General features: G+C 40.5%; 1 protein-coding gene across 1 annotated transcript in view; it reads right to left on the bottom strand.

Annotated features, from left to right (window-relative positions):
* Window positions 1-8,948: 8,948 nt before the first annotated feature.
* LOC122739621 (major histocompatibility complex class I-related gene protein-like) overlaps window positions 8,949-20,338 on the bottom strand; it is a 42,759-nt gene continuing 31,369 nt past the window's right edge. The window contains exons 9-10 of the mRNA XM_043981286.1: window positions 11,641-11,700; window positions 8,949-9,133 (exon numbers count right to left, since the gene is read on the bottom strand). Of these exons, the coding sequence (XP_043837221.1) occupies window positions 8,949-9,133; window positions 11,641-11,700 (245 nt within the window). The remainder of the gene's footprint in view (window positions 9,134-11,640; window positions 11,701-20,338) is intronic.

Below are 20,338 nucleotides of genomic sequence, written 5' to 3'. Positions count from 1 at the left end.
CCTACTCAGTTAATTATTTCCATTTATCTTTTGCAGAGCTTGTTTGCATATATTTATTTGCTTGTTGTCTCCCCCCCATTAGATTGTGAGTTCTTTTGCCTCTTTTTATATCCCCAAGTGCTTTGCACAGTGCCTGGTACAGAGTAGGCACTAAATACTTATTGACTAACTGAAATAATTTTGTAAAAGAAAAAAAGAGAAAAAAGGAAGAGAAAAAATCCAGCCAAACCAACGAATGTGCCTAAAATTCTGAAAATATAGGCAATGTTCTCTCCTTGTGAACCTCCTGCTTTTGCTATGGAGTAGGAACAGGCTGTCTTCTCATCTCTCTCCTCTGGGGACAGGAACTTCAAGTATTAAACCTAGAGTTGGGACAGATTTGCATTCAAACATGCCCTCAGACCCTGGAGAAATCATTTCATCTCTCTATGCTTGTTTTCTCATGCATTAAATGGGAATAATAATGGCTTCTATCTCCCAAGACTATTTTAAAGAAAAAAAATGAAATGATCTTTGTAAAGTCATTTGCAAAGCTTAAAGTGCTACATAAATGCTATCTATCTATCTATTATTATTATTATTATTAAGTATTTCTTATGCTCTTGCCACTGGGGATATAAGTACAAAGAATGAAATTATCTCTACTTGCAAGGACTACATTTAAAAAAAAAAACATTTTGTGGGGCAATGAGGGTTAAGTGACTTGCCCAAGGTCACACAGCTAGTGTCAAGTGTCTGAGGCTGGATTTGAACTCAGGTCCTCCTGAATCCAAGGCCGGTGCTTTATCCACTGAGCCACCTAGCTGCCCCTAAGGACTACATTTTAATGAGCAAGCCAAGTACACGATACAAATTATACCTGCACACATTATATATACATATAAATATGGCATACATATAAGGTAAATAACTATGTGGGGATACACATGGAAAAGGAAAAAGATCCTTGTTATTCAGCAGCTCACATTTGAATAGGGAGAGACAACATATAATGGAAGATTCACCAGTGGGGTGAATGGAAAAGCTTGTTGGTGATTGATTGATGAGGAGGAATGATTCCTATCACTGCCCTCATAACGGGTCAGAGATGTTTTTGGTGAAATGACAAAACCTTTCTTCCCTTTGGGAATGTCCTTTCAGTAGACCCCAGGTGAGCAGGTTGACCTTCCAAAATTTAGAGCTTTAAGTCAGGTCTGGAAACCCTGGAAGAGAGTGGTCCCAAGAGGTTCAAGAGGGGAAGTTACATTTGCTTCTTGACTGTGTCGGGTGGATAAAGGTAAGAAGATTCTCTCAGTGTATACAGTCCTCCCTTTGTCACTCCTCAGACATAGCATCTTTGGCATTGCCGGCAAGAGTTGAGCTTCTCACTGAATCAGGGTAAGAATCTCTGATTTAGGGGCAGCTAGGTGGCGCAGTGGATAGAGCACCGGCCCTGGAGTCAGGAGTACCTGAGTTCAAATCCAGCCTCAGACACTTAACGCTTACTAGCTGTGTGACCCTGGGAAAGTCACTTAACCCCAATTGCCTTGCCAAAAAAAAAAAAAAAAAAGAATCTCTGATTTGGTGTGACCACCTCACAATACAAGTGAATAGTTTTAATATTTATTAAGATACATATTCCAGAATTTCTGATGTACTAATAATGAAGTGAATTCCTCAGCATTGTGAGTGTGAGCATATTTAACTTTGCTTTTAGTTGTCATAAGGTAGTATTCCAGCCCTATTCCAATCTATTTGTTCAGATAAGAGCTGATTTGGTCAAGCCTGGAGCAAGATGGGTCTCCCTAGTAACTAACTGGATCATAGCAGTTACCCAAGTTCTCTTGGTCCCTCTTACTGCTCACATATAGACACAGACTAAGGGCTCCTCATTTTCAAAGGATACACAATTTAAATATAACTCCCTGGGCACTAGCCCGAATGGGTACATTCCAAGGAAAACCCACACAGTCATCCAGCCCATCACAAAAACAACAGAATACCAACACTATGCATGAAGAAGTTACTTATTCAAATGGCTCTTTGGACCTTTGGAGACTGTGGCTCACACATGAGATTTATTCAGCGATATACCGGCCCAATAGCCAGACCAAATACAGTGAGCTAGCTGGGCCTGCTAATGATTATTATTGGTTTCTAGGAGTGGAAAGAGTTGACTGATGATCATGGATCTGCATCTGAAAGGAACCTCAGAAGCCCTCTGGTCCATTTTACATATAAAGAAACTAAGGTCAGGCAGGTCAGGGGAATCTGACCATGGTAACAGAGGTTTTTAAATAAGATTTTGAAGTTCAATTTTTTTTTCTCCCTCCTTCCCTCCCATTCCCCTTCCCCAAGACAGCAAGCAATTTGATATAGGTTGTACATGTGCAATCACGTTAAACATATTTCCACATTAGTCATGTTGTGAAAGAAGAAACAGAACAAAAGGGAAAAGCCACAAAACCCCCAAAATGTGAAAATAGTATGCTTTGATCTGTATTCAGACTCCGTAGTTCTTTCTCTGGATTTGGAGAGCATTTTCCATCCTGGGTCTTTTGAAATTGTCTTGGGTCATTGTATTGCTGAGAAGAACTAATTCCATCACAGTTAATCACAGCACAGTGTTGCTGTGATTGTGTACAATGTTCTCTTGGTTCTGTTCATTTCACTCAACGTCAGTTCATTTAAAGACCATTTAAGTCTTTCCAGGTTTTTCTGAAATCTGCCTGCTCATCATTTCTTACAGCACAGTAGTATTCCATTACATTCATATGCCAAATTTGTTCAGTCATTTCCCAATTGACGGGAATCCCCTTAATTTTCAATTCTTTGCCACCACAAAGAGAGCTGCTAGAAATATTTTTGTATGTGTGGGTCCTTTTCTCTTTCTATGATCTCTTTGGGTTATAGACCTAGTAGTGGTATTGCTGGGTCAAAGGGTATGGACAGTTTTATAGCCCTTTGGGCATATTTCCAAACTGCTCTCCAGAATGGATGGATAAGTTCACAACTCCATCAACAAATCTGTGTCTTCTCTTTATCCCACAACCAAGTTTGTGGTTTTTCCATGCTGTCTTGACTGTGTTGACCCTGGCATCTTCTTGAGTGTGCACTGTGCCACCTAGCTGCCCTCATGCTGTAGTTCATTTTAACACAGCATATACTTCTTTTTTTTTGTGGGGCAATGGGGGTTAAGTGACTTGCCCAGGGTCACACAGCTAGTTAAGTGTCAAGTGTCTGAGGCCAGATTTGAACTCAGGTACTCCTGAATCCAAGGCCAGTGCTTTATCCACTGTGCCACCTAGCCGCCCCCCAGCATATACTTCTGACAGGATTTAGTAGTGCTTTAATGAAACATCAACATGCTTACTTGGGAGCCTGACAGAGCATTCAGTATTTCATCTTGTATGGAGTTAGCCATTATCGGAGATTCTTCTATACCCTGGATCCATTCTGTCCAAGAGAGGTTATGCAACTAGCTAGCTGAATATGCAACTTAATCTAGTAACATGAATCAGCAAAAACTACAGCACTGTCTTTTTTAAAACATTGGAAAGTACTATAACAATGGATAAGGATTATAGACTTCTCTAATAGGGTCTATCAAATGAAGATATACCCATATTCTATGAAATTATAGGTCAGTAAAGTTATAGGATTATAGTTCCTCACACCTAAGTCAGGGTAGGTATTCTATATGGCCTTGTGATGGGGATGAGTTGAGGCTTTTTCTAGATAAGGTAGGAGATATAAGCACAAGAAAGGAACAATTTCAAGGAGTGACAGGACAGCCATCCATGAGAGGGGGTACACTGTCTCAAAAAAGTACTTTATGGAACCTATATTACAGAAGTTTGAAATGACCTGCCTTCCCATCATCCTCTCCCCATATGCCCACAGCATGATTCCCATTACATTTCTCTGCTGTGAGCATTTCAATATCATATTCTATTTCTACACAATAATGTTCCATTACATTCATGTACCACAGTTTGTTCAACCATCCTCTAATTGATGGGCATCCTTTGTTTTCTCACAGCTTATACTAGGATAAGGATTCAATTGGAAACATGACCTAAGTATAAAAGGTCATATCATAAATAAATAAGAAAAACATGGAAGAACTTACTTATCAGATCTAAGAGAGAAGAAAAGTTCATGATGAAAAAAAGAAAGTGAGGATTACAGAAGATAAAATGGAAAACTTTGATTATATACAATTTTCAAAAATTTTCACAAATCCAATAAAGTTAAGATGAAAAAAGAAACAATTGAAAAAAATCTTTGTAGGAAATTTCTCTGACAAGGTTTCATTTCTGAGATATATAGGGAAATGATTCAAATTTATGAGACTGAGTCATTCCTCAATTGAAAAATGATCTTGGGATAAGAACAGATACTTCTTTTTTTTTTTTTGGTGTTCATTATATTAACTTTTTATGTATTTATTTATTTGTTTATTTGTGTTTTCAACCTTTGTTTAGATAAGATTTCTAATTTCAATTTTTTCTCCCTCTCTCCCCTCCTTCCCCCCTTCCCCTAGATAGCAGGTAATCTGATATATAACATTAAACATATTTCTGCATTAGTCATGTTATACAAGAAGAATCAGAGCAAGAAGAAAAACCTTAAAAAAGAAAAGCAACAGCACCAAAAACAAAAGAAATAGTATGGTCCAATCAACGTCCACATTCCACAGTTCCTTTTTTCTATTTTTTTTCTAGATTTGGAGAGTCTTTTCCATCATGAGTCCTTTGGAACTTTCTTGTACCGTTGGACTGGTGAGAAGAATCTAGTCTATCACAGTTGATCAACACACAATGTTGTAGCCCTTAGCTTACTGTGCACAATGTTCTCCTGGCTCTGCTCATCTCACTCGTCATCAGCCCATGCAAGACCCTCCAGGTTTCTCTGAACTCCTCCTGCTCATCGTTTCTTACAGCACAATAGTATTTCATTACATTCATATATGGTTCCAAAGGTTTGTCATGCCGGGGTGGGAGTGGGGATAAGCTCCCACTCTCTATAAAATGCTCCAATAGCGTGTGTCTCAAATAGCCTCTGACAACCGAAGCCCAACTCCTGGTCTTCTCCTGGCAGAACTGTTTTCACTAACAGGAGAAGGGGCGAAGGCGAGTCACTGGTGCTTTAAAACCAGTCGCTTTGGGCAGGTGGGGCTCGTTAGCCTTGGCAGGCAAATCGCCTAGGGGAAGGAACCCTGATTTTAAACCTCCACTGCCTTGCAGCTATACCCATATATGGGAAAGGCTTCCGGAGTTAACCCCAAGGGAAAAACAGGAGTCGAAGTCCCTTAGGCAGTTGGATGTTGGACATCACATCCCTCTGGCAACTCCTGAAGCAGCACTGGTGCCAAACTGTATTGGCTCTGCCTTTCCTTTGGATCCACCAATGGCTTGGAGAGGGAAAACCTGCTGCATGGGCAACAGCTTGTTTTCCATATTGATCTGCCCAGGCCAGTGCCCTGGAGAGGGCACTCCAGCTAATCCTCATGGGGTAGATACAACACAGGATGCGGTTATAAGTCACTCAGGAGCTGTGGCTCACCACCTAGCTGCCCCAGAACAGATACTTCTTAAGGGAAGAAACCAATGATATTTTAAGGTATATGAGAAAACTCTTGAAATCACAATTAGAGAAATGCAAATTAAAGGAATTTTTGAGTTTCTATCTCACATTAATTAGGTTGACACAGCTGACAAAAATAATAAATATTAGAAGGGCTGTGGAAAAACAGGCACATTGATGTATTGTTGATGGTGTATTAGAGTATTAGACCTGGAGAGAGAAAGTCTTGAGTTAAAATTTAGCCTTAGAAACTAGCTACATAATCCTGACCAACTCATTTCAACTCTGCCTCAGTATTCTCCTCTTTAAAATGGGGATAGTTATAGCATCTACGTCCTGGAGTTATTGTGAAGATCAAATGAGATATTTGTAAAGTGTATCACACTGTGTGGCACAGAGTAGGTGCTAGATAAATGCTTATTACCTTCCTTTCCACCTGTTGCTGTACCTGTGAATGGCTATAATCATTATAGAAAGCAATTTGGAATTTTACACAAAAGGTTATCTAGTTTATACCCTTTGACATATCAGTACTATTGCTAGTTCCATGGCCAAAAGAGACCCAAGAAAGAGGAAACAGCCCTATATGTACAAACATATTTACAGTTCTCTTTGTGGTTCGAGATGACTGTCCTCTGTATAAGGCAGGTGTGAAGGACACATAGGCTTTAAAAATATATTAACATGGCTTGTGAGTGTTGTGGTTAGATATGATCTGAGACATGGACTGCTTCTGTGGAAGGAGAGCCAGAGGCCATGCCTGTACTCTGTACTGCCATTATGTTAGCTGGGAGCAGGTAGACCCCCCCCCCCACCCCAGAGCACCTAGAGTCTGCCTGCTCTTTTCTTAGACTCTAAGAGGGGTACCATTCTTGAGTTAAACCTCTATGCCCCCTTCCCCTTAGATTTCTTTAGTGTAGGGTAAGATGAGTCTAGGTTCACAAGGAAAGGCACTTTTCTTTTTTCTTTTTTTTAAAGGATTTTTAAAATTAATAAAGTATTTTATTTTTTCCCCATTACATGTAAAGATAGTTCTTAACTTTTGTTTATACAAGCTTTCCAATTTCAGATTTTTCTCCCTCCTTCCCCTCCCTCTCCCCTTCTCTAGACAGCAGGTAATATGATATAGGTTATACACACACACACAATAACATTGAACATATTTCTGCATTAGTCATGTTATAAGAGAAAAATCAGAGCAATGACAAAAAACCTCAAAATAGAAAAACATCAGCACCAAAACCAAAAGAAATAGTATGGTTCATTCAGCATCTACTCCACAGTTCTTTTTTTCCCCGTGGATTTGGAGATCCTCTTCTATCATGAGTTCCCTGGAACTCTTCTGTACCATTGCATTGGTGAGAAGAATATAGTCCATCACAGTAGGTCAACACTCAATGTTGATGATACTGTGTACAATGTTCTTCTGGTTCTGCTCATCTCACTCATCAGCCCACGCAAGACCCTCCAGGTTTCTCTGAACTCCTCCTGCTCATTGTTTCTTACAGCACAATAGTATTCCATTGTATTTATATACCACAACTTGTCCAGCCATTCCCCAATTGATGGGCGTCCCCTGAACTTCCAATTCCTTGCCACCACATAAAGAGCAGCTATAAATATTTTTGTACATGTGGGTCGAAAGGCACTTTTCTGATCACTCTTTTTTCATAAAAGTATTATATTATTTTCTGATTACAAGTAGAGACAGTTTTCAACTTTTTTTTTTTTTTTTTTTTTTTTGGTTTTTGGTGTGGCAATTGGGGTTAAGTGACTTGCCTAGGGTCACACAGCCAGTGTTGTGTCTGAGGCCAGATTTGAACTCAGGTACTCCTGAGTTCAGTGCTCTATCCACTGTGCCACCTAGCTGCCCCCCCCTTTTCTTTTTTTTTTTTAAATTTTATTTTGTGGGGCAATGAGGGTTAAGTGACTTGCCCAGGGTCTCACAGCTAGTGTCAAGTGTCTGAGGTTGGATTTGAACTCAGGTCCTCTTCAATCCAAGGCCTGTGCTTTATCTACTGTGCCACCTAGCTGCCCCTCAACATTTGTTTTTATAAGATTTCTAGTTTTAAATTTTTCTCCCTCTCTCTCCTCCCTCCCCCCTCCCCAAGACAGCAAGCAATCTGATATAGGTTATATATGTACAATCACATTAAACATATTTCTGCATTAGTCATGCTGTGAAAGAAGAATCAGAGCAAAAAGAAAAACCTCATAAAAGAAAAAGAAAAACAAAATAGAAATAGTTCCTTTTTTTTTGGATTTGGAGAGCATTTTCCATCATGAGTCCTTTGGAACTATCTTGGACCATTGTATTGCTGAGAAGAGTCAAGTCTATCACAACTGATCAACACACAATGTTGTTGATACTGTGTCCAATGTTCTCCTGGTTTTGCTCATCTCACTCAACATCAGTCCTTCCAGGTTTCTCTGAAATCTGCCTGCTCATCATTTCTTATAGCACAATAGTATTCCATTACATTCATATATCACAACTTGTTCAGACATCCCCCCATTGATGGGCATCCCCTCAATTTCCAATTCCTTGCCACCACAAAAAGAGCAGCTATAAATATTTTTGTACATGTGGGTCCTTTCCCCTTTTTTATGATCTCTTTGGGAAAAAGACCTAATAGTGATATTGCTGGGTCAAAGGGTATGCACAACTTTATAGCCCTTTGGGCATAGTTCCAAATTGCTCTCCAGAATGGTTGGATCAGTTCACAGCTCCACCAACAATGCATTAGTGTTCCAATTTTTCCACAGCTTCTCCAACATTTATTATTTTCCTTTTTTGTCATTTTAGCCAATCTGATAGGTGTCAGGTGGTACCTCAGAGTTGTTTTAATTTGCATTTCTCTAATCAATAGTGATTTAGAGCATTTTTTCATATGGAATATGATCACTCTTAAGGGGAAATGTAGCCCTTAGCTTACACTCAGCTCAGCTCCTTCCCAACACTGTTTATATAAAAGACCATGACTGGAAGCAAATCTTCAAGCCTGAGTTACATCCCATTTGCCAAATGGTAGAGAGAGCATGCTGGTAGTTCCCTACACCCATGTAATTATAGATTCTAGCTTAAAACATTGCAAGGGGTAGGGAATAGCAGGTGGTATTTAAAAGAAAGGAAGTGTCTGAATTTCTCCCAAGGAATATATCTGGATCTTCCTTTGAGTCTCCTTTTGATGGTGACTCAAACTCAGAATTTCTTGCTGACATACCACAGATCATCCTTCACTTCTATCTTCATGATCGTCATAACAGGGCCAGAGATTGTTTTTTTCCCAGGTTATGCCATTAGTTGATAGGAGGATGGTGTCTGAGAAGTGCCAATCCAGGTCTCAGTGGAGCAGGGGGAAGGTAGGATTAGTGTGTATTTAAAGGGCCATGGTCCCCAGGCAGACATCAGAAAGGCTGGAAGTCTTTGGCAGGGGTGGGGTGGGGGAAGATAAACACTTGGGAATTTCCATGCTACCATTATTTTCTCTCTTACATGCAACAAGACCTAGGAGTTGGTCCTCAGCTGTCATGGACACATTCACTCCAGTTAGTAGAGTCTGTGCTAGGGTTGGGACATATTAGAGTCAGAAGATATAGGCTTAAATCCTGCCTTTAATGTTTACTATATGTGTGACCTTGGGCACATCACATGCTTTTCTACCTCTACCTCCTGACTCCATGACTTTGCATTGGTTAAAACTCCCTCCTTCTCAACTTTGCCTTCTGGCATCCTCTATTTAAATTCTACCTTCTGTAGGAGTCCTTTCCTGGTCCTCACAGCAGATAATACCTTCCTTCTGAGATAACCTTCCATTTACTTTGTATGTATCATGTATGGATGTAGCTATGTGCTTGTGATATCCCCCACTAGAGTGTGAACTTCTTGAGGACAGGGGCTATCGTTATCTTTCTTTAAGTTACCAGTGCTTAACACAGGTCATGGCATATAGGAATTGTTTAACAAATGCTTGTTGATTGACTCTTTAGGGATCCCTTCATTATAGAGATGAGGGGAGGGGAAGGGAAAGGATGATGGAATAAAGAGGCAGATGAGATGGAAGAAGACAGAAATGAGGGAGGAAAAACAAGCAGCATTGATTTCCCCATGAAGCAATATAATATGGACCCAGATTCACACACATCAATATTCACCCTTTCCCAGGACAAGAAAAGTTGGAGGGAGGATGTCAGGGATTAAAAAAGAAAATAAAGGAAGTAGGGTAGGGTAGATAGGAAAATCTGACAACACTAAACATGGCATAGTTCAATCCGATTAACTCCTGTATGCCACCATGATGACAGTGTTAGCAGAACCTTTCCCTCCTGAATTGCCACAGGCCTCTAACTCTATTTTATCTTTATGCATTGGGAGGAGAGAAAGCAGGTGATTGGGGGGAAGGGGAAATCCAGTGGCACTTCACCCAATATCAAAGACACTTGTTACCTCTGAACCACCTTGGAGCTCCAGCCAGGGAGGACTGATATGGCTTACATTGCTGTGGTGAGGGTACCATGTGCTGTAGACTCTCACCAAGTATTCTAGTAAATGTCTTCTTGTAGGGGAAGGTTCATATTCAGCAATTATTCTAGGGAAGGCATATTCTTTTTAAAATTTTGGGATTAGAGTCAATATGGGATAAGACCATCAAAACATAACAACACCATCTGCATCCCATTCCTCCGGGATGGGAGATGAGAACTATTGCCAGACTCGTATCAGCCCTGATTCTTGCAACTTTCCACTTCCCAAGGGATGATCTCTCCCTTATCTCAGGGCAAGTTCTTTTAAAAGTTTTCATTTTTTCCCATTTAACAAGCATTTATTCAAGTTACTTATCCCTTTACAGTTGTACCTCTCATCCTTGCAGCCCCTCAAGAAACCATAAGAGTGACATTTCAGGTTTTAGCACTGGATGTCATGATCTCTTAGCCAGGTATTGATCTCAGCTGTGGCCTTCATCATATCCCAGAGGAAGAGAGGTGTGTAGAATGAGAATAGGGAAAGGAGGCTAGATAGTGACTGGCAAAGAAGTATTGATCTAGACAGGGATTCAAAACTTGGGTTAACTTTTGGAAAAAGCATTTCAGGAAGGTGTATTCAGGACTAATCAGTCAGTTTCCATAGGCACAGTAGTTTTAGTGTGCTGGTTTCTGTTGTGGGAAGTTTAAGAATAGACAAGACCTAGAACCACACATCTCTTCTTAGTCTAACAGCAGCAATATGGTCCTTATCCTCTGAGAACTCCTGAACTGAAGAAAGAGACATATTCCCTCCTCACTAGGGTTTCCAGTATAAGCGAGTAGGCATGGTACACCATGAAGGTCTTTAAGTCCTTCCCAAACAGTGTCTTCCATTATTCTCACCAATTGTCTTTTGGGCAGTAGGAGCAGTAAATGTGTGATAGAGCAAGGTAAGAAATCTTGGTCCTTGGGACATTGGTGTAGGGCATAGTAGAGAGTTGTGAAAAGGGAAGAGAGACATGTGGGAGGGGAATATTCCAAAAATCTGATCTCACTAGCACTTGTGCTTATGATCAACCCCTCCCTAAATTTACCCTCTGTCTTACCATGGACCCATTCTCTCCTGTTTCCCTGTTGAGTGAAATACATTTCTTTACCCAGATCTATGTATGTGTTCTTTCCCCTTAGATCTTTAACCAATTCAGATAAAAGTGAAGTGAGATGTGGTTGCTTCTGAATCCACTCTCCCAGGGCTAGGTTTGTTACATTTTATCCCTTTAAATGTTTTTAGGAACTAGGGGGGAGTCTTTTTCCTCTGTCAACATCTCAAGTTCCTACTGGCTGTGCTGCTCCCATTTTAGGAGACTACTGACAACATTTGATTAACTTTTACAAAGGGATATTAACTTTAAAGTTACAGCAAGATCAAACATTACCATATACTACCTATACCATATAAGTCTCTGGTTAGGAAAGGAATTAAGGTTACACATTAGCTAAGTTCCCTCATAGCACTAGTTTCATCAAATTCAAGTCCAAAGCCAATAGCATTTTATGCTGGATTGACCCTTGTTCTTCAGAGTGTTGCTGCTAAGCTGGTGGCAATACCTGACTTGGATTCCTGAAATCTCCTTAAGGCTTGAGCTCCTAGACTGAAGATTCCACTCCCTGCACCCAGAACAGAAAAGAATGAACAAAAAGGCTAAAGACTCAGACCTATTTCTTTTTGCTACAGATCCTCAGAATTGGAATAAGGAGAAGGAGGGTCTAGGGTCCTCTTCCCTTTACCACATGGTCTCAGCAACTTTAGTAAAGGAGTCACCACCATCCTCAGAAGTGTATGCAGTCAAAAGCCTCCAGCAGATGTCAGGCCATTTAAAAGTCATCTATAGTTTTGGCCACAGAACCAGTGAAAAAGGCTATTCTGAATCATGTGAGAGGCCAATGCAGAATATCCATAAAGCTCCAGAACTCACTGGATTCTCTTGAAATCAGGTCTCTAGCATCTTCCTTGTGGACGGTGCCATTTTTTTGGGTTGTTTTTGGGGGTTAAGTGACTTGCCAAGGGTCACACTGCTAGTAAGTGTCAAGTGTCTGAGAACAGATTTGAACTCAGGTCCTCCTGACTCCAGGGCCAATGCTCTATCCACTGCGCCACCTAGCTGCCCCGACAGTGACATTTTAACAAACTGAAGGTGTCTGTTTATGCATATGAGCCCCATTAAAGAGGTTCAAGTGTTTTCTACTCACCACATTCATTCTTCCTATTTGTATAGGCTTCTAGTTGCATGCTCTAAATACATGAGATAATTTTCCTCACCCTTTATCCTGCCTTTCCTTCTGGTGTATTCTTTTCCCCCTCCCTTTCTTTTCTTCTTTTAACATCACAAAATATAACAACTCCCAAGGCCTTCCATCTTATTTTTATTTTTATTTTTTTTTGCGGGGCAATGAGGGTTAAGTGACTTGCCCAGGGTCACACAGCTAGTAAGTGTCAAGTGTGTGAGGCCAGCTTTGAACTCAGGTCCTCCTAAATCCAGGGGCCGGTGCTTTATTCTGTAAGGTGCTAAAATTCTAGCTATACTGTCGAAAATATCTAATGAGTGGTTGCCAATAAATTATAAGCTTTAGCAAGAGTTGAGACTTTAAGCATTTATTAAGGAGAATAAGAATTTGGTGAAGAGAGAGTGAAAGGCCTACATTTATCTATCTATTAAAGGGAGAGTGCATTTCTAGCTCCACTCTCCACCAGAGTCCTGAATAAAGAGAATGAAAGAGCCAACCTCGCCCCCTCTTCCTCCCACAAGCAAAAGTCACTTCCTGATGCCAAAGAAAAGCTGCATGACTTGCCCTCAGACACCTTCTCCTCATGGAGGAGCTTTCCTACAGTAAGTCTCCAGCAGGTGGTGTCATTCCAATCGTTACAATTCACTGAGCCACCTAGCTGCCCCGAGCTTTCCAACTTATTTAACTCTATGAACCCCGATGATATTAGGTTTCTCAGGGGAAACATATTCCTGTTTCTTTCGAATGTAAACACTTCACCCTTGTTTAGTCCCTCCTTATTGCTTATGCATATTTGCCTTTTTGTGTTTCTCTTAACTTCTGTGTTTGAATTTAAAAATTTCTTTGCAGCCTTGGTCTTTTCATCAGGAATGCTTAGATGATTTTATGAAATATCCATTTCCCCTAACATAGGATTATATTCAATTTTTCTTAGTAATTTTATTCTTAGTTTTAAACCCATGCCTTTTGTCTTTCTCTGCTGATTTATGGTGGTTGCTGCTAAATCTTTTGTGAGGCTAACTGTATCTCTTTGGTACTTGAATTCTTTATTTATGGCTGCTTATAATATTTTTTCTGTGATCTGGAAGCTCCAGATTTTAGCAATGATGTTCTTGGGAATTTTCTTTTCTTTTTTTCCTTTTAGGAGGTAGATTCTTTGGATTCTTTCTTTTTCATTTTACCATCTGGTTCTTAGTGATATAGACAATTTTCTTTCATGATTTCTTGGAGTATGATATTGAAGCTCTTACTTGGTGATGGCTTTCAGGCAGTCCTGTGATTCTTAAATTATCTTTCCTTGATTTGTTCTCCAGGTTAGTTGTTTTTGATACAAAAGTTACTTTACATTTTTATATTTTTTCAATCTTTGAGTTTGTTTTAATATTTCTTATGGTCTCATGAAGTAATTAGCTTTTTTTATTCCTTCAAAATTTTCAAGGAAGTCTGTTGTTTGGGTAAGGTTTTATACCTCTTGTGCTAATAGTTCGAATGCTCTCCAAATTCTTTACTTTAGTACTTTCAGCATCCTAAACTCTTAAAAACCTCTTACTTAAGTTCTTCAAGGAGTTCTAGTTGAACTCATAGCCATATTCTATTTTACTTTGATTTTTTTCTTGCAGATATTTTGGAATTAGTCTTTTTTGGGTTTGTTTCATGGGCATTCCTATCACCATAATAACTCTATGTTAGGATTCTTTTTCTTTCTTTCTTTTTTTGTTTGTTTATTAATTCTTTAAATGTTACTACCTGAGTTTAGATTTTTTATGTCCAGGACCTGTGCCCTTCTGGAGGTAATGTATGGGCCTTACTTGGTCCTGTTCTGTATTCTCTTGGCTCTGGTTACTCTCTAGGTTACTGGTTTTCTCTAGGTATTCTCAGTTTTCAAGAATCTCAGGAGTGGCTAAGGCTAAATTTTCAGTGTACTTAAAACAAGCAGATCTTGAATCCAGCATGATTGCTGCTCTCCTAGTTTGAGTTTTGCAAACTCTTGACCTGAGTTTTGTCCTGGGCAATACAATAGTAAGTTTGTCCCTATTTGGATCTTCAGTAGATCACTGCTGACCCAAGCCACAACTAACCATCTGGAAGGCTCTGCAAGTTCAGGACAAAGGAATTGTAAGCTTTCCTTTAACCGGAGCTCCATTCCTTAGTTATTCAGCTGTGGACTACAGAGAAAACAAGGGGGTAGTTCTGAGACCCTGCTCTAGGATCAGAGCCATAGAGCTGCTGATTGCTTTTGTTTCTGTTCCTTGACCTGTACATAGCCTCACATTAACAGCTGTTCCTTACTTTTGTCCGCCATTGCTAGGCACATGTCCTCTCCTTGTGTTTTTTTTTTTTTTTTTTTTGCAGGGCAATGGGGGTTAAGTGACTTGCCCAGAGTCACACAGCTAGTAAGTGTCAAGTATCTGAGGCCGGATTTGAACTCAGGTACTCCTGAATCCAGGGCCGGTGCTTTATCCACTACATCCTCTCCTTCTTCTACATGGAATCTGTAACCCAGTTCTGAAATGGCATAATTGTTACCTGTTTTGGCTCCCTGTGCAATGTCTGACTTTGACATGGTGGATCCAGAGCTTTTCATTCTAGGTCATAGCTTAAGGTCCCAGTACATTCCCAGTGGTGGAAGGCTCTTCAGAGCACCATTTTGGTTAAACCCTGTCCCCAATGTCTGTAGACATTTATCTACATATTTTGAGATGGATTGGAAAAATAATTCACTGTGATGTTTCCTTGGACAGGTCCTGCAGAAGTCCTGTCTGCACATCTCTATTTCCCTCTAATACAAACTGGTCTCTCCAAGTAGGAAAGATTTCCCTTTTTAAAGCACCTTCTATGAGTCCATCACTGGGCTAGGTGATGGAGAGGTTGTAGTAAAGACAGTAATCCCTCGAGGAGATTACATTCTGCTAGACTAAGGGTGCTCAGATAGGTAAACACAGACACATATAAGTGGATTCAAAGCAGTTTCAAGAGGTGGGAAAACATTAGCAACTGGATTGGTGGGAAGTGGGGACCTACCATGACCTTGACATAGTAAAGACGTGATGGAACAGGAACGGTTACCATAATGGTCTTTATGCTTAGGGTTCTTCATTGAAAGCAGTTGTAGCACAGAGGGGACAAGACGGCTATTCAATAAAATGGTGAATTGTTTCAAATGAGTTGTTAATTTCTTCACAAAGAGACAGACCATCTCAGGTCCAGACTGTGCAGAGGCAAATCATGCCAAATAGGGGAGAAACTCCTTTCCTCTGGTTTGCCAATAAAGGATGAAGAGCTCCCCCTCTGAGCAAGTGATTTCAAAAGACCTAAAGTGGTCATCTGCCCCTATAATACCTTATGATTGCTACACAAATGGGAACCCCTTTGTAACTGTGGCTAGGAATTTCCAAATTTGGTAGATTTACCTGAGGGATAACTGCACCTTTTGGCTGGTGTTCTCTGGTTAAAGTCTATGTATTGTTAGATTAAATGACAAGACTTTCTATCCTAGATCTTATGTAGTAGGTGGTATTTTGACCTGGTCAGTAAGATAGTAATATCTGACTATTTGGTAGTGATCCCCACACAATGGAGGCAAACATGAGAAGCAGGCAGCATGACTGAGCAGAAAGAATTTTGAACCTGAACTCAGAAGACTTAGGATTCAGTCTCAGCTCTGCTATTTACTGGGTATGTGGTCTCAGGCAAGTCATGTGACTTCTCTGAGCTTCAGTTTCCTTAATCTGTAAAATGGAATAGTTCACATATCTACAGTGATTAAAAGCTTATAAAACCTTTTCATCACACAAACACTGAGGGTAGTTATATTGCATGCATTATTGTTCTCACTTTACAGATGAAGGAACCAAGACTCAGAGAATTAAATGACATTCCCAGCATTACACAGCTAGTAAGTGGCACAGACTGTCACTTAACAACGATCACATTTCAGATTAGACAGAATTTTCATGCAGATTTGGGGGGTAGCCTTTGGATTGCTGACCATGGTTCTGAATAATTGGAGACCTCAGAACTTTGGGGCCTAAACATTCATTACTGATAAAGGAGCTGAAGAAATGCACATTATTGTGCTTTTGTGTGGGTACAATTGGTTATGTATGGATTGGGTTACATAATAATAGGTATAGTTGGGTATAATTTTTATATGTTTGTGACCTGTTCAGTAGACCCTTGCTCATGCAAGACATGTGTGAGGAGCATGAATGTATTAGGGTAGTTTACTGACTGGGATACTCTAGATCCCTGAGGGGAACAGTAGTCATTTTTCTCTGGGGACTCATTGTGTGAGTTGGGGAAGTGACTGAAGAATGGGTGATATACTACACAACCTTTCTTTCAAGAATGATGACCTTCCTTTTTTCTGCTTTATTGCCTTCTAATCCTTATTCTCCTTCTATTCTTACCCCCACTGAGTTGATCCCACTCATTTCATTCAGTCCTTCAGAAAAACTCCACTCAAACTTTTCTGTCTGTCTTGGATCTTAACTTTCTGTCAAGGGACTATATCTACCAGTTTGGAGGATATTTTTATTACCTCACTCTCTATCTTAAATGACTGAATAATTTTGACTCAAATTACTGAACGTGGAAGTTGGCAGAGGGGTTTGAAGGGACCACAGCTTAGAATTGGAAGAAAGAGCAGAGTTTAAGTGATAAGGATAGAATAGCCACATGTCTTCTGAGAGCAGCATGGTAGAGACAAGGACAGAGTGAGGCCTAGGGGTGAAGTAGATGGGAGTAGAACTAATTAGACTGGGAGGGAGCACCAGCCTCTGTGGTCAAATGAAAGCCACCTTAAGATCAGGTTGCTGAACTTTTTAGTTTAACAATTTCAAGCTTAAACTTTCATCTCTTTGAGTCTCTGTTCCTTAGATATAAAATGAGGTCATTGCATCAGATTTCCCTTTTACTTCTAGATCCTAGAAGATTTTCCCTTAGGGGAACTTGGTCATTTGAAGACCCTTGAGATCCGAGGGGCTGGGCAGGGCTGAGCAGAGAGACTCCAAGCTCTTCCACCTTAAGAGACAGCCCTGACTCCCTCTCAGTCTTGCAGCTGTGACCGCAGACTGCTGACAGTTGGCAGGGTTCCCACAAGCAAGTGATTATATCCTGTTTCTCCCTCCCCCAGGCCTTCTCTCTTGCTTCCCTTCAGTGTGGTGGCTCTAGCATTGATCCTCTTAGGTTCCTAGCTTCCAGCAACATAATTCTTAAGTTGACAGCTGCCCTGCCTAGTAGATCCTTAGGACCTTACCATCTTCACCTGGAAATTATGTAGCTTGTGGATTTCCTTGTTATCCTCCCGGCTCCCAGGCTCTATAGTGATGAACTTGCCACTCTACCAGCCAATCGAAAGCTTTACAACGCTTTCACCCAAACAACCCCATGAAATAGGCTATACAAGAATCATTATGCCTGTTTTACAGTTGAGAATAGGGAGCCTCAGAGAAGTGAAGTGACTTGTCCAAGCTGACAGAGAGACTAAGTGGAAGATCTGGGATATTTAACTCACCAGCTCTGCTGGTTGGGTCTGCCACATCCAGAAATCTTCCCACTGCAATATGCTGCCTTTATGAATTGAATTAAAGTCACAAAAATGTAGTTGTTGAGTAACATGGCACAGATCAACCTAGTCCTTGGGGCAGAGACAGCCTGTTAAACTTGAAAAAGGGCTCTATTGGTTACCCTAATCCTGACAGTTGGAACTATGACCTTAGGGCTTCATTATAGTGGCTAGCCCATAGAAACAGTAGCAACCTTGATAAAAGTATCTTCCTGTTCCTTCCCCATGATGCACACGGTCCTCATCCCAGATAGATTCTTGCCACACAATCCTCTATTTCATCTCTAAAAGTCCCTTGCCCATTAACCCCTGCTACAACACAAGAACATCCCCCGTATGGCACATCACATCAAGCCCTAAGGTATACTTTTCTAGGAATACACGTTGTGGCCAGACTTTCTTCCTTTGCAATCCAACTTTCCTTTGTCAAGAAAGCAAAAATCATATCATGAGGACACTCGGTTTGGTGTTAGGAGATTTGGGTTCAAGTGCCTTCTCCAATACATACTGAGTCTCTGGGGCTCAGTTTCCTCTTCTGTAAAATCATGATAATATTAGTCCTACCTGGTAGTGTTGTGAAAAATACATGTTATCAACCTTAAAGCATTATTTATATGTGGTTTTGCTTTAAAGCCCTGGGATTTAATTTACATGGGAGCTCCCAGGATGGAATTTCCTTCCACTTTTGCAGATGCAAACCTCCTATTACTTATTTTGGAGAGTTATATGGGGTACTATTTTTTTTTAAGTGAGGCAACTGGGGTTAAGTGACTTGCCCAGGGTCACACAGCTAGTAAGTGTTGTGTCTGAGGCCGGATTTGAACTCAGGCACTCCTGACTCCAGGGCCGGTCTCTATCCACTTCGCCATCTAGCTGCCCCCGGGGTACTAAGTTTATTGATGTTCCCATGTTCACACATGCTTTTCAGGCATGGATTAGGGTAGATGTTTCCTGAAGTCCCTTACAATTACAAAATTCTGTGATTAAATGTGCCAGAGGCAGGGCTAGAACCCAGGTCTTCCTGACTCCAAGGCTAACCTTCTAACCACCAAGATGCATTATCACCCACGAGCTCTATAAATATGAGTTGCTACTATCACTTGGTCAATGAGATGATGTATGTTGAGAACTTTGGGATCCATAAAGTGCTATACAAATAAAAGCTATTCTGAATTTGCATTATCTTATTTCCCTTCCATTCCACAGCAAATCTTTCTCTTCACTACTCCAGTTCCACCCACTACTCCCCAAGTGGGCAGTCCAACCTGGCCTAGTTCCAGCTAACCATTAATCCCTGAAATGTTACTTAGGCTTAGGGAAGAGTGATGGTGGTCCATGGGAGAGAAGAACTGCTCTCATGGATTCCCAATATCCCAAGGTATGCTATCAGGCTTTGCATTAGTTGTTTCACCTCAGCCCTCTCCTGCCAGTTTGGCTGCTTCATCATTGTCAAAAGGATGACTTGGTGTCAGATGCTCCAATGATCTCAGTCAGTCGGTGAACAAACATTTATTAAATTGCTAAGCACTGGGGATACAACAAAGGACAAAACTTGTCTCTGATCCCAAAGAGTTTACAGTCTGGGGCAGCTAGGTGGTGCAGTGGATAAAGCACCAGCCCTGGATTCAGGAGGACCTGAGTTCAAATCCGACCTCAGACATTTGACTAGCTCAGACTTACTAGCTGTGTGACCCTGGGCAAATCACTTAACCCCCATTTCCCTGCAAAAAAAGAAAAAGAAAGAAAAGAAAAGAAAAAAGAAAAAAGAGCTTACAGTCTAATAGAGGAGGCAACATGCAAGCAACTATGTATGCATAAGCTATAGACAGGATAAATAGGAGAGGCTCGATAGAGGGAAGGCACCAGCATTAAGGGGGATTGGGAAAGGTTTCTGGAGGAAGATGGGACTTTTGCTGTGACTTGAAGGATGGCAGGGAAGTCGAGAGGTGAAGATGTGCAGGCAGAGTATTCCAGTCATGAGTGAAAGTCGATGCAAGTGAATGGAGTTAGGAAATCTCTGGGGGAATCACTTACATTGCATGGCCCCTTTCAGTCATAAGATGTAAAGGTCGAAGTGACCTTTCAAGTCACTTAGTTTTGCTTTCTCATTTTTTTAAAAAAAATTTTATTTAAAGTTATGAATTCCAAATTCTATCCCTCTCTCCTCTGCCCTTCCTTGAGACAGTAAGAAATCAGATAAAGGTTATGTGTATATATATATATATATATATATATATATATGCAATTATATAAAACATTTTTTATATTAGTCATTTTGTACAAGAAGACAAAAGAAAAAAATGAAAGAAAGAAAGGGAAAAATAGCCTGCTTCAGTCTGTATTCAAACAATATCAGTTCTTTCTCTGGAGGCAGACAGTATGCTTCATCATTCATCCTTTGCAATTGTTTTGGATCATTGTATTGCTAAGAATAGCTAAATCTATCACAGCTGA

This window comes from Dromiciops gliroides, chromosome 2, assembly GCF_019393635.1.
Source record: "Dromiciops gliroides isolate mDroGli1 chromosome 2, mDroGli1.pri, whole genome shotgun sequence".
Lineage (NCBI taxonomy): Eukaryota > Metazoa > Chordata > Mammalia > Microbiotheria > Microbiotheriidae > Dromiciops > Dromiciops gliroides.
Note: the sequence above shows the minus strand (reverse complement) of the source record. Positions and strands in the feature narration are given on the sequence as shown.